The sequence below is a fragment of the Carettochelys insculpta genome, chromosome 1, assembly GCF_033958435.1.
Source record: "Carettochelys insculpta isolate YL-2023 chromosome 1, ASM3395843v1, whole genome shotgun sequence".
In the NCBI taxonomy this organism is placed as follows: domain Eukaryota; kingdom Metazoa; phylum Chordata; order Testudines; family Carettochelyidae; genus Carettochelys; species Carettochelys insculpta.
In genome coordinates this window covers 331,115,020-331,128,743 of record NC_134137.1, presented here as the reverse complement: position 1 = coordinate 331,128,743, position 13,724 = coordinate 331,115,020, and the positions used below count along the sequence as shown (strand labels likewise).

The 13,724-nt window shown below is 41.7% G+C and overlaps 1 protein-coding gene across 1 annotated transcript in view; it reads left to right on the top strand.

Annotated features, from left to right (window-relative positions):
• Positions 1 to 310: 310 nt before the first annotated feature.
• Positions 311 to 13,724, top strand: part of TFEC (transcription factor EC) — a 30,578-nt gene continuing 17,164 nt past the window's right edge. The window contains exons 1-3 of the mRNA XM_074984097.1: positions 311 to 343; positions 979 to 1,230; positions 3,716 to 3,811. Coding sequence (XP_074840198.1) covers positions 311 to 343; positions 979 to 1,230; positions 3,716 to 3,811 — 381 coding nt within the window. The remainder of the gene's footprint in view (positions 344 to 978; positions 1,231 to 3,715; positions 3,812 to 13,724) is intronic.

The window sequence follows — 13,724 nt, the reverse complement described above, 5'->3', positions numbered from 1 at the left end:
TACAAAGAGAGCCGAAGGGCTGAAATGACAGTACAGTTTGTGTGTGTAGTAGTGGCTGAATTGTAGGAATGTGACACTGATCTGAAATGGGTCCTGTTTGAAGTAGTAACTGTCAATCTGCAATTAAAGGATGGCCTAAAGTCTTACTCAATTAGCTCTTTTGCATGATCACTTAGTTTATAAAGTCTCATCGTCTTCAGACATTGTCATTCTCCAAGTGGAGCCTCTAGGAGACACGCTCTGGTTTGGGGGTGGTTAGTACCCATCTAGGATTGTGTTTGGAACTGCACTGTTTTTTCCTTTTGCAAAAATGCCTCATTTAACAGACTGTTCTTACTACAAGGTGAGCTGAGCAAGCCTCTTATGAGATTTGATGAATGAATGCTGCTGTTTAGTTGCTCAAACACTTTTAGATTATATAGTAACATAAAGAAAGCTTGTTTTACAATACTTTTATTCATTCTGATACTTACAAAACAATATTTATGCCTTGTAGTATATATATGTTTAAACATTTGATTGTCATTTTTGCAGATCTGGTCAGTGTTTTCAATTAGAAATGAAACATCAAGTTTGAACAAGCAAAAGAGATGTGCCATGTTTATCCTGTATTCTTAAACTTATGTATCATGATTGTACTTCTAACTCCTTCCTCCCCTTGCATAATTTAAAAAAAATATAAATTTGTTAAATGCGTATGTTCGGGGGGAGAATGGCATGTGAAAGATCTTATCAGTATATAACATAGTGAAATATACCAAAGAGTTGAGATTTATAATAATTTTGCAATGCTGATAAAAGGACCAGATCATCACGGGGATTAGGTCCATTTACTATAATGGCGCTGCATCTATTTACTCCCACTGAACATCTGGCCTTGTATGTTCTTCACCATGGTTACATTATGAAGCAACATTATGTATACATAATTGTACTGACAAATATAAGCTTTGGAAATTATTTCCTTTTCCCCCACAGGTGCAAACACACTTGGAAAATCAGTCTAGATATCACATACAGCAAAGCCAGAAACATCAAGTGAAACAACACCTGACACTTGACACCAAGCTCTCCAGTCAAACTCTCTCACTCTCCCACTGTCATACCGTCCAGACTGCAGGAGCTACGCCCATACTAAGAAACGGACACATGCCTCCTGTCAGTGATATTGGCGCTCCGGAAAGCCCAGTTACCAACTTACTGGGTCCTGGAGGACAACATGAAAATGTGGTATGACATATATATAGGTTTATGATGCAGGCGGGGCTGAGGGAAAGTGTGGGAGAATGATGGTTATCTTGCACACCTTGTGTTATTTGTGAATAATAATTAAATGTTAATTAAATGCCTGTATACCAGTTCTTTGCTGCAGGTCATCACTGTTCTCTTTCTTAAGGGCCTTGCTTTGCAGCCCTTGTTCACCTGAGTATTCCTTGCTTACACAAGTATTGACATCTAGGGAGATGTGCGTGTGAATAGCTGCCTGCAGGATCAGACACTTAAACTTCGAGGGTACATCTGGATATTTTGTATTTGCAGAATGATGTCAAATGCAAAGTCTGACAGTAATATGTTACTGTCCGCTTTTGAATATATTCCTAGATGTGCAATCCAAATCCTAGTCAAATGGAAATTATTTCTGTCTAAAAATAGTATTTCAGATGTATGGCAAAGTCAAACTCCAGATCAGACTAAATTGTAGATGCAGCTACTGCCTCATTGCCTTTGAGTTAATAGATATATATTATTTGGGCCTCTTTTCAGCTAGTATAAATCAATGTAGCTCCACTGACTTCTTCACTACCACTGACTTCACTGGAGCAACACCCAGTTACCCCAACCAAGGATAGGGCCCATACATCTTATTAAGTCAGATATAAGTCAACAGGTGGTCTTTAGTAGATTTCAAGAGCTGTTGTCTACTAGCCAAAGGTAGAGTCATCCAATAGCATAAGAAAGGGAGCAGCTTTATTCCATGATGCAATTTAAATAGAACAAAAAAGATTCTTATGAGCATACTCATAAGAAAGGATGAATTCCTTCCCATTCTATTGGTGGAGTAAAAGGAAGTGGAATCTTGTACCCCAGTGCGGGACCAATGATGGGAGGAAGCTGCAGGATAGCTCCCCTCTTCCTTGGCATGATATTGGCTGCGTTAGTGGCTGCAGCCTCTCAGGCTATGCCTACACTGGGGCAAAACTTCGAAATGGTCATGCTAATAGCCAAATTGAAAAATACTAATGAGGTGCTGAAATGAATATTCAGCACCTCATTAGCATGCTGCCAGCTGCAGAACTTTGAAAGTGCCGTGTTTCGCTTGCACGCAGCTCATCTACATTGGGGTCCTTTTCGAAAGGACCCTGCAAACATCAGTTAATAGGAATAAGGGTATTTCAATGTTTGCAGGGCCCTTTCAAAAAGGACCCCCATGTAGAAGAGCTGTGTGCCAGCAAAACACAGCACTTTCGAAGTGCTGTGGCTGGCGACATGCTAATGAGGTGCTGAATATTCATTTCAGCACCTCGTTAGTATTCTCCAATTTGGCCATTAGCATGGCATTTGAAGTTTTGCCCCAGTGCAGACACGGCCTCAGTGACAGGTGCATGGAGCTTTGGAGCCACCAGCTCTGTATAAACATTACTGCATTGAGAACAACTAGAAGTCTTGTGGCACCTTATAGACTAACAGATATTTTGGAGCATAAGCTTCCGTGGACAAAGACCCGCTTCATCAGATGCACGCATGGGGGGGTGGTTTCAGAGGGGTATTTAAAGAGTGGGGTCCCAGTAAAAGGGAGGGCCACAGCTGACAAGATTACTGATTACAAGATTACTGGATTGCCTCATTTGTGGCCTTTCATGGTAGCTGAGATGTGGGACCAAGGAGTGTCCTAGTACCTCCACACAGCTATTCCATGAAGAGTTCCCTTAATAACTCCCCTTATACAGAACCTCATAACATGAGTCAATCTTACCTATAGACAATTTAGGTAGCAACAACTTTTGACTATAGGGCCTTCTTCAGGACTGATTTAAGGAAATAAAACATTTGCGAACCAATCCAGACTGTTACATGTAGAGGCTTCAAAAAGTATTTTAACTTTTGGAGGGGTTTAATTATTTTTCAATTTCACATGTTTCTGAAGTTTCTAATACTTGTTCAGATCAGCCATGTTGTTTTTGATATGTACCCAATATTTGGAATGGATATCCAAACTGAGGTACCATCAATTTGTGTGCTTCAAAACACACTACTCAGCTTGCTGAATTTTGGCAGCAACATTATATGCTGCAGCATGAGTGACCCGGATTCTTGAACAACCACAGATTCCTGGCAGCCTTCCTGGACCAGTAGACAAATGTGTTACGGATATGACACACTTGAGAGGGGTTGGGATGGATGGTTACTAGTTCCCCACAACCCTCCTGACATCTGATCTTGGTGTGACATAGTGTTAGGCTCAGAAAGGGGGAATGGGTAGAGAGTTGTTGGTATTCAGGGAAAAAAGTAACTTAATGAACCACAACCACTTTTACTTTACTCATGGAAACTAATATATATGAAAATCCTACACAGATGGTGGATTTTGTATGAGACTTAAGAATTTGATCTTTGTTTTTAATCCACTTCTGTTGATTGCAGTTTATTTTCTCTTTAGTTTCATATGATCAAAATATGGATCATCACTAATAGTTTAAAACTATTATTTTCTTAGATGGAAGACGTTATTGATGACATCATCAATATGGAATCAAGTTTTAATGATGAAGGGATAGGTTGCTCCGAAGCTACACTACTAATGCAAAGAACTGTAAGTATTTTATGGACTTTCATCCTGCTACTAATAATATACATTTGTAACATAGAATTGAATTGTAAACTACAGCTTGCGGGAATAAGCGGTATTGTCAAGCGGTGAAACTTCCTCTCCCTTCTCCTGAGTTGTTTGTCTTTGTGCCAGGAAATGCCATAGGAGTTGAGGGAATCCACAGCCCCAGGATGTGGCCAGGATGAAGATAGAGGCATCCAACATAGTTCTGGTATTGCTGTTATTGTAGACTCTGAGATGGAATAGCAGTTTCAGCTCCTCTGTAGCCATATGCAGGGGTTTTAAGACTAAATGGATGCATGAAGTTTGGTGTAAAGTCTCCCTCCCTCACCTCAAATAACATGCAGGGAGTTCAGAGATCCACAGCATAGCAGCTACTCCTACATGATATTCTGAAGTGAGAAAAGGTGGCGTGGGCTCCATTGATTGCAGAGGCCTTTATCCTAACTCTCTAACATCAGTAAACAGCATCCATGTAGAATCGTAGAATCACAGACCAGTAGAACTGGAAGAGATACAATACTAACTCTTGTATGAACAATACCAGCTGAATAGTAACACTGAAGCATTAGATATGCTGAACAGGCTGTTTACATTGTTAAATATGCTACAAGTTTGAGGAAGGAGAGTGGATAAAATCTGAGTAGTAGATAATACAGAAGAACATTGTGTATTTGGGAAAATATTGTGAAACATCACTTAACGTGTCATGTTTTCTGCTCTCAGCCCTGACTCATGTTGTGATCCTTATTTCCAGACTGCTCCCTTGAAGTGATAGTGCTCAGATTGGCGATTAGAACACGGAGTGAATGTTCAAACATCTGCAGTATATGGCAGTTACAGAGTTCAGATTACTATTTTTATACAGTATTATAACTATGCAGAACACTTGCAGAACATATCAAATACATGGCTCTTGATGAGCAGAGCTAATGCTCTCAGCTCAATCTGATGCATTGGAGGAGCCTCATATTTGCAAGATGGTGCAGAAGGATGGTCAATGAGAGTGCAAAAGGGTCCATGAAAAGTGTGTTTTCAAGCAGGATTGGAATTCCTTGAAACTGAAGAATGTTCATTATGCTAATTCAAGTCTCATTAAATGTTCAGGTTCAATCATAAAGTGCACACACTCTGGGCATTGCCTATGGCTACCTTAGTTTTCTCTCATTTACACTGTTTTGACAACGCTGCATCTTCACAGGGCCAAACAACACCATTTACCAGCTGGCTTCTCTTGGAGATGCTGAGAGGCCAGAGAGATACAATCTCTCTTTGAACAGTGTGTCCCCTAGGACAGTACCGCCTGCTTCCTGTGGAGCACCTGGACTGGTCCAGGGGTTATTGCGGAGTGAGGGCAGATCGTGGCTTGGTCCCTTTTGGGTGGTGTGTGTTCAGAGAAGCGCATGACAGAATCAGTCATTGCCAAACACTCATTACCTCAGACTTTTGGTCTGAGAGACTCAGCATTTTATAGGATTTCTTATGCCCAGAGACCTATCTCCAAAGTCTAAATAACCACAGTGCCACAGCGTGAAATGAACATTGAATGGAGCACAAGAAGGATAGAAAGATGAATTCTTTTCAGGCAGCTTGCAAAAATGACAGTTCCTGAGCTTTTCAGTCCCACTGTTGTCCAGTATCAAGTAAAGTAGAGGACTATGTTATTTTCCTGAATTAAAACATCTCTGTATATTTGGTCACATTATAAAACATTGCCTCAAGGACATGGATGAGGAAGCAGCCAAGATGAAAACCTCAGGATTTTCAGTTTCCCACGTGGGGCAGTTATCTCCCATACTATATATCATTTTTGCGCTTCCAGAGAGACTTCAAATGTAGCCCAGTTCCTTGAACAACGGCCCAAGTAACTGTGTGTGGGGGGGAATCTTTGGGGCTTCCCCTGTGCATTTGCACAAGTGCCTGATATAATTTTTACACTTGTAGAATCAGAATGAGACCCTAGCAGTTTGTGGGGGTGGCTGACTTAATGGTCTCCCCTCTCCTTATCCTACACTGCTGCAGCTGAGATCTACAGAAGCATTTCTAGAGATGTGGCTGCTGCAGCGATTTCCTTTATGTACGGGGTTTACGGTTTGAGTCAATGGCTGTCTGCACCTTCATTGTAGACACACTTTAGATTTGTGCTTCTGTAACATTGTCTGTTCAGGAACACATTTCCTCTTACACGCTGCTAGAACCCAGCTGCTTAGGCTTTCAGATAAAGCTCATCCTTTCAATGAATTTTGGCTTCAGGGATTAATCCATAGACCATTTTCTTTCCTAATCTTTCTTAGGCTATGTCTGTTTTTACTGGTATGCCGGCACTGCTGCAACTGAGGCAGTGGATCTGGTGAAGATCCACCAAATCACTCTCAAGAGTGCTCTCCGACCAACTCTGATGCTCCAGCTCCCTGAGAAGAGTAAGGGAAGTGGATGGGAGAGTGTCTCCCATCAACATAGTATCGTCCCACACTGCTTCCCACAGCTCCTACTGGCCAGGAATGCCCATATGTGGCCACTGGGAACTGTAGGACTCCATGCCTGTAGACCCTCATATAAACGGAGCATCTGGCAGCTCACCGGTGGCTAACCCTGACAGGGTGGAGGTTCCCCACCCCTGCTCTAGGCACTCATTGCAGATTCATCCACATTAAAGCAGCTGGTCATCTGTTTGTTTGTTTGTTTTTTTCTGAAATTCAGTCTAAGTTTCACTATATCACAAAATCATTTATCTGTTATCATCAAGTTTTTAAACCAATTATGCAAAGAAAGAGAAGGAAACAAACAATTAATTTAGCTTCCTCAATACTTTTGCAACTATTTGTAGGCCACAGTTCTGTCTCCGAACATGTAACACTGGTTTGAAATAAAACATATCTATTAATTTCATCTATTGCTCAACTGCAATTTAAGGCTATCTTTGTTTCAGCAATACTAGTTTCTTGTCTACCCTGAGGACAGCAATTCGAGAATAACAAATCCAAATGTCATTTAGGGGGTTGCATTTTAATATAGCTTTTTAAAAGAATGAGTCTTCATCCTGAAACTCTGTCTCAGTTTTGTTGATATAATCTAAACATTTAAATTAGAAAAATTAAAGTAAGAATAAAAAAGAATATGATGAAGATTAATTTTTCCATAATCTTAAGGAGCCATTGTGCTGAGACCTGTTATTTTGAATGTTGTTAGTGACTGCTCTAGAAAGTAACATAACCCCACTGAGAGGTCACTTTGAACACTGAGGGCTGAGCTGCTAAATATATCTTGTATATTGAGACAATAGAGGCTTTTATAATTATTAAAAAGCTGCTCCATGTACTGAAACAAGATTAAATTAACTGTAGTGGGATCTCAAACTTATGAAAACTTTAGGAATGGAGGTTGTTCATAACTCTGAAATGTTCACAGAATCATAGAATAGATGGGATCTTGAGAGGTCATTGAGTCCAGTCCCCTGCACTCATGGCATGACCAAGCCCAGTCTAGATTATCTGGGACAGATGTTTATCTAACTTGTTCTTAATATCGCCAATGGTGGAGAATCCACAACCTCCCTAGGCAATTTCTTCCAGTGCTTAACCGTCCTCACAGTTAGGAAGTTGTTTTTGAATGTTCAGCCTAATTCCCCCTTGGTGCAATTTAAGCACATAGCTTCTTCTCCTATGATTGGAGGTTAAGGAAAATAATTTTCTCCTTCTTGTGACACCCTTTTAGGTAGTTGAAAACTAGGTTTCTCTTTTCCAGTTTTTCCAGTCATGCCTCAGAGGCCATGTTTTCTTCACCTTTAATCATTTTTGTTGCTCTTCTCTGGATCTTCTCCAATTTCTCCATCTCTTTCATGAAATATGGTGCTGAGAACTGCATAACCCAGAACAAAGCATTATGGCTGATCTTTCAAAATTTGCAACTGAGCATTGACTTAATACAACTTTGGAATTTTATCATTCAGAAGAATAATTCTGCCTTTACCCATTTTCATTTAAATGAAACATGCGGAAAAAATAGTTTCCTTACCTTGTCAGAGCTTTATTTTTATTCTGTCCCTTTATTTTCAGTAGTTTACATTTAACATAGTACTGTGCTGTAGCATATTTGCTGCCTTTTTATGTCTCTGCTACTTGGTTTGAAATAAGGTGTAGGGTTGACTGGTCAGTTTGTAATTCTGAGGTTCTACTGTAGGTAGAAGTTCTGCTATAGTCACAGATACCAAAAAGCTACCCATTCTCCATCTTCATTCATCAAACTTGCACTTAACATGAAACATGAACAGCAACCTCAGCCTGGTTAACATATCTTAACTTTATAAACTTGGAAAAACGTGACAGTTGGATATCTGTTGATATAAAGTATATGACTTCACCCTTAAGATTTTGCAACAAAGAGCAAGTTTGATGAAGTTAGTGGAAAACATTACTTTTAATTTCAGATCGAATGAATGCCTTATGGAGCCTATTATGAACAGTGCAGCAGGAAATTTTAAAAAATCAAGAAATGCGAGACAGACTTTTCATTTCCAGACTTTTCAGGTTTTGGTGTACTGATGCTATCTCAGTGACCACTAACCATACCTTTTGTTTGTATTACTGTATACAGTTTGAACCTTGGTAGTCTGGCACTCTTTTGTCTGGCAACATCCATAATCCTGTTTCATTTTAGTTAGCCAGATGACCACATATCATGGGTGTGGGCAAGTTTCCTGTAGTCCCTTAAAACTGGCTTACAGTCAGCAGGCCTGGGTCTCAGTGTTCCGTGCTGTTATTTAGCCGTAATTTATTCCTAAATGTTTTCAGAGAGCCCAGTCATCAGTGGAAGTGTTGATAATCAGTTAGACAATATTGGCCTCCCATGGTCCAGCAAATTCTCTTGTTTGGCCCCAGTCAGGCCCTGAGGGTGCTGGATTAGAGAGGTTCAACCTGTATATGCAATGCTACTTATACTAATGCTTAAAGAAATAACTTAAGCATTTCAGATAATGTCAGTGTATTAGCTGATGAGGAATGGTTCTTTTTAATGGCTTCTGCTTAATATTCTTTCCTCCAAACATTACATCAAAAGAATTAGAAGATTGTTAGTATCCTGACATTTGGATTCTTGACTAAAACAAACTCTTTTGCAAGAGCCTGAACTCCATCAATAAGGCTGTGTCTTCACATGCCACTTCTTCTGGAAATGGCATGGTAATGAGCGGTCCAGAAGATGCTACTGAGGCGTGGATGTAAATTTCCCGTGCCTCATTAGCATATGGGCACATGATTCGGAGTCCAGAAGAAACTCTTCCAGACTCCAACATACACACGCAGACGCATGGCCTGTGGGGATCTTCTGGAAGGAGGGTTTCCTTCCAGAATATTCCTGTGGGTCACGTGTCTGCACATGTATTTTCAAGTCCGGAAGAGCTTCTTGTGCCAAATCATGTGCCCATATACTAATAAGGCACAGGAAATTTACATCTATGTCTCATTAGCATCTTCTGGACGGCTCATTACCATGCCACTTCCAGAAGAAGTGGCACGTGTAGACGCAGCCTAAAGTACTGAGTGGAACTGTCTGGAAAATATCTCTGAATATCTTCATGAAAAAGCACAAGAGAGAAACCCACCAAAGAGCAACAAGAACTCTGGTTATTGGGGTGGTGCATTCAGTTAAGGAAATGCAGATTTAGAAGCCTACTCTGCATCTAGGGAGTTAAACTCAAAGTTCTTATATCACAGCAGGGTGACTTACACATTAGATCCTGGAGTTACTCTTTTCCTATGATCCTGGCCCAATGAATACTTAATCGTTCACACAATGTGGCATAGCTCTACCAGAAGATCTTGAGAAATAATGAATTTTCGATGGAAGAAAGTGTAATTTTTGACCACAACTAGCAGGCAAAAAAAATCTGATTATTTTTTTCATAATTTTTAATGCAGTTTTAGTCCATTTTTATGTAAATTATGTTCTTGTCAATGAGTTTGCTAGTAGTTTTTATTTCCTGAGAACAGTGAATTAAAAGCAAATATTGGAGAATACTAGTGGAAAACACTTTTTAATTAGTAATTGTAAGTACTTGTTCCAAAAACATTTTACAGAGAACCAATTCATTAAGCAAGTGTTCAGTTGCCTATTTTGCTGAATCTGGGCTAGATCTTGTGATGTTGATAACCTTGAAAGCAATAGGAGTGTTCTCTGGGGAATAATTTTATCATGACCTGGGTATGGATGAGATGACCTAATGGGCCTTTATCCTGCTGTAATTTTTCTGATTATGTTAACAGCAGTAGATAAAAACTCTCATCAAGTATCTCAGAGCCATGCTTCTGACACTACAGAGACTCTATTGATGAATGCACATTGCTATCTATCTGCAAAATTCCATTGCTATCACAAGGTCTTTGAGGTCACCATTGCTCATCCTGGCATTAATAATTTGTATTTATATTAATTATTTGTCAAGTACTAATGGTTACCATTTAATATTTGGATGGATTACAAAAAATGACTGTCTGTCTCATTTCTAGAGACTAGATATAAAAAAATCCCTTGATAGGATATTTCTCTAAGTACTTTATAACTACTCTGATAATTCAGGCAGTTATATCGTCTTTTAAAGGTACACAAAATAAACAGCAGCCCAGTGCTGCATATCGTATAAGTAATTTTCGATCAGTAAGCACTGATGTAGTTTGGCAATTTTCATAAACTACTCATGTTCAAGATCATTCTCAGGAAAGGGCCAGAGTAAATATTAACAGTCCTCTCTGCTTATTATGTGAGAAACTTGAAAAAGGTGAATAACATCAATGTGAATGCTGTGTCAATCACATTCTACACCAAATTAGTCTTAAAGTCCAAGGAAGAATCAAAGTTCACCTTGGTACACAGGCTTCAGCTTAGCTCTCCTGGATATTGTTTACAAGATTAATGAAAGAAAAATGAAGGAGAAAGGACAAACTATTGCTATTGTGGAACTTCTAGATTCTTCAAAAATTAAACTGGTGAGCAAATATTTTCTTTGTCTTTATTCAATAATTTTTGGTTTTAGTTTAAAATATATAAAGCACATGGATCACAAGATACTAATCTTAGAATAAACAAGGTAAAGTACTGGGTTAGAAATTGAGACTCTAAAAAGCATATAAGCAACAATGTAGTTAGTTAACATAGATTACCCAAGAGCTATGCATTCTAGCAATCTTTTGGAGACATCTCTTAATATCAGAAAGGGCATTCTCTTCTGTTTGTTACTGAGCTGTCATAACAAATGTTTAGTACCACTTTCCATGACTTAGACCATTTTGAAAAGTACTCTGTAAATGAAGCTCATTCATGATGTGAAAGGCTGGCTCAGAGCTCTCTATCCCAGTCAAGCCCTTCATAAGAGCTGCATGGGGGCTGTTTTGAATGACTGGCAAACTGAGGATGTCTATGAATAGGAACAGATTTTTATAACAGCTGTACAGAGGCCAAAACAAAAACTACAGTGGGTGTTGTCCAGGCAAGGTGCCGCAGGTCCACCTGACCATACAGATATCACTTCATTTGTTTGATTTAATTCACATTCTTAGGCTATCTTTTCACTGAGAAGGGCCAGGAATATTTTCTAAAAGTACTTAAAATGTACAGCCCAGTGCATAACTCTGAGGGAAGGAGCTGGTTCCAAACCAAATTCCATAGCTCTGAAGAATTCATGAGGCCCTGGTCTCGTTTTTTGCTAAACTGGGGACACTTACATATATGTAGGTACTAACATTTCTTCCGGACAGATAATGTATATAGGAATCTGAAATTAGTTCATTTTTCTCTTGCAAATAATGAACAAGCTTGTTGCTCTTTATTTAAAGATAAAAATAAGTTTTTCATAAACATTATATTGTAGTATTAAGTACCAGGTCAAGGCAGTGTACAGTTATAAACCAGGTTAAAGATAAATGTAGAAGGTGTTGGAATTTGTGCTGGATGCAAGTATGAAGGTCTGAAACTTGGAGTATCTGTTCATTTCATGTTTTACATCAAAATAAAGAAAAAAGGAACAGGTGAGGTTTGAATAAGCAACAAAGCAGGTTTATTTCCCAACACTCAGTGGTAGTAATTTAAAACTTAACATTCGTAATTATTTATAAGTTTCATAACTGTAGTACCTTTAACTTCGCATTGCAAAAGGGATTCCTAGACTCTTGTAAATACTCATAAGCTGTGTCTACACTACAGAGTTCTGTTGACAGAAGTCACAGTCGACAGACATTTCCTGACAGAACTTGTCTAGAGAATATGTCCACATCTCAGAGGCGCTCCCCCTGTCAATGCCTTCTATTAGCTATGTCTACACGTGTATGCTACATCGAAATAGCTTATTTCGATGTAGCGACAATGAATTAAGCTATTTCGATGAATAACGTCTATACGTCCTCCAGGGCTGGTGCCGTTGATGTTCAACGTCAACGTTGGGCAGCACCACATCGAAGTAGGCACTTCAGGGGAGCGTCTACCCGTCAAAGTGGCACACATTGAAATAAGGGTGCCAGGAACAGCTGCAGACAGGGTCACAGGGTGGACTAGCACTTCCGGGACAACAGCTAGCTGCATCTTTAAAGGGCCCCTCCCAGACATACGCAGCCTGCACAGCACGCGGTCTGCAGAGCCACAGTCACACACACCCGTCGAAGCAGTATGGACCCCCAGCAGCAACAGCAGCAGCAGCCAGAGGTCCACACAGCCGCCGCTGCAGGAGCAGTGCTTGCCCTGCTCAATGCTATGCAAGAGGCAGCTGACCACCTTTTATTCACAGAAGAGGAGCTGCCCCCAGGGGAGGAGGAAGCAACCCCAGACCTTGCTGCCCTCCGACGTCCCCTCCGCCGCACACGCCGCCGGCTGTGGAGCTACCCCACGAGCACCTACTGGTGGTAGTGGCTGGTGCTCGGCGAGTGGGACAATGACCGCTGGCTCCAGAACTTTCGCATGAGCCGGCAGACATTCCTGGAGCTGTGCCAGTGGCTCACCCCCACACTGAGGCACCAGGACACCTCCATGCAGCGTGCCCTCACAGTCGAGAAAAAGGTCGGCATCTCTGTCTGGAAGCTGGCCACTCCAGACAGCTACCAATCCGTGGGCCAGCAGTTTGGTGTGGGCAAGGCCACCGTTGGGGCTGTCCTCATGGAGGTAAGAGGACCCGGGGGAGGGCAGCCCTGGGAGGGAGGGCCAGACACACCCTGCACACCCCTCACTGGTGCTCTCCCATGTCCTTCCCCTGCAGGCCATCTACGCCATCAATGCCCTGCTCCTCCACAGGCTCGTGCGGCTTGGGGACCGTGATGCCACCCTCGTGGGGTTTGCCAGCCTGGGCTTCCCAAATTGCTTTGGGGCTCTGGATGGGACCCATATCCCCATCTGTACCCCGGAGCACAGCGAAGGACGCTTCCTGAACAGGAAGGGCTACCATTCTGTGGTCCTACAGGCCTTGGTGGACAGGCAGGGCCGCTTCCTGGACATTTATGTTGGGTGGCCTGGCAGCACCCACGACGCCCGGGTGTTCAGGAATTCAGGCCTATGCCGCCGGCTGGAGGTGGGGACCTACATCCCCCAGTGGGAGATCCCTGTGGGGGACACCACCATGCCCCTCTGCGTCGTCGCAGACGCAGCGTACCCCCTCTGGCCCTAGCTCATGCACCCTTACATGGGCCATCTCTCAGCCAGCCAGGAGCGCTTCAACGCGCGCTTGAACCATGCGTGCCAGGTGGTTGAGCGCACTTTTGGCCACCTCAAAGGGCGCTGGAGGTGTCTCCTCACCTGCCTTGATGCAGGCCCCACCAACATCCCCCAGGTTGTGGGTGCGTGCAGCGCACTCCACAACCTGGTCGAGAGCAAGGAGGAGGCATTCTTCCAGGGCTGGGCTGTGGAGGCTGGCAGGGCTGAT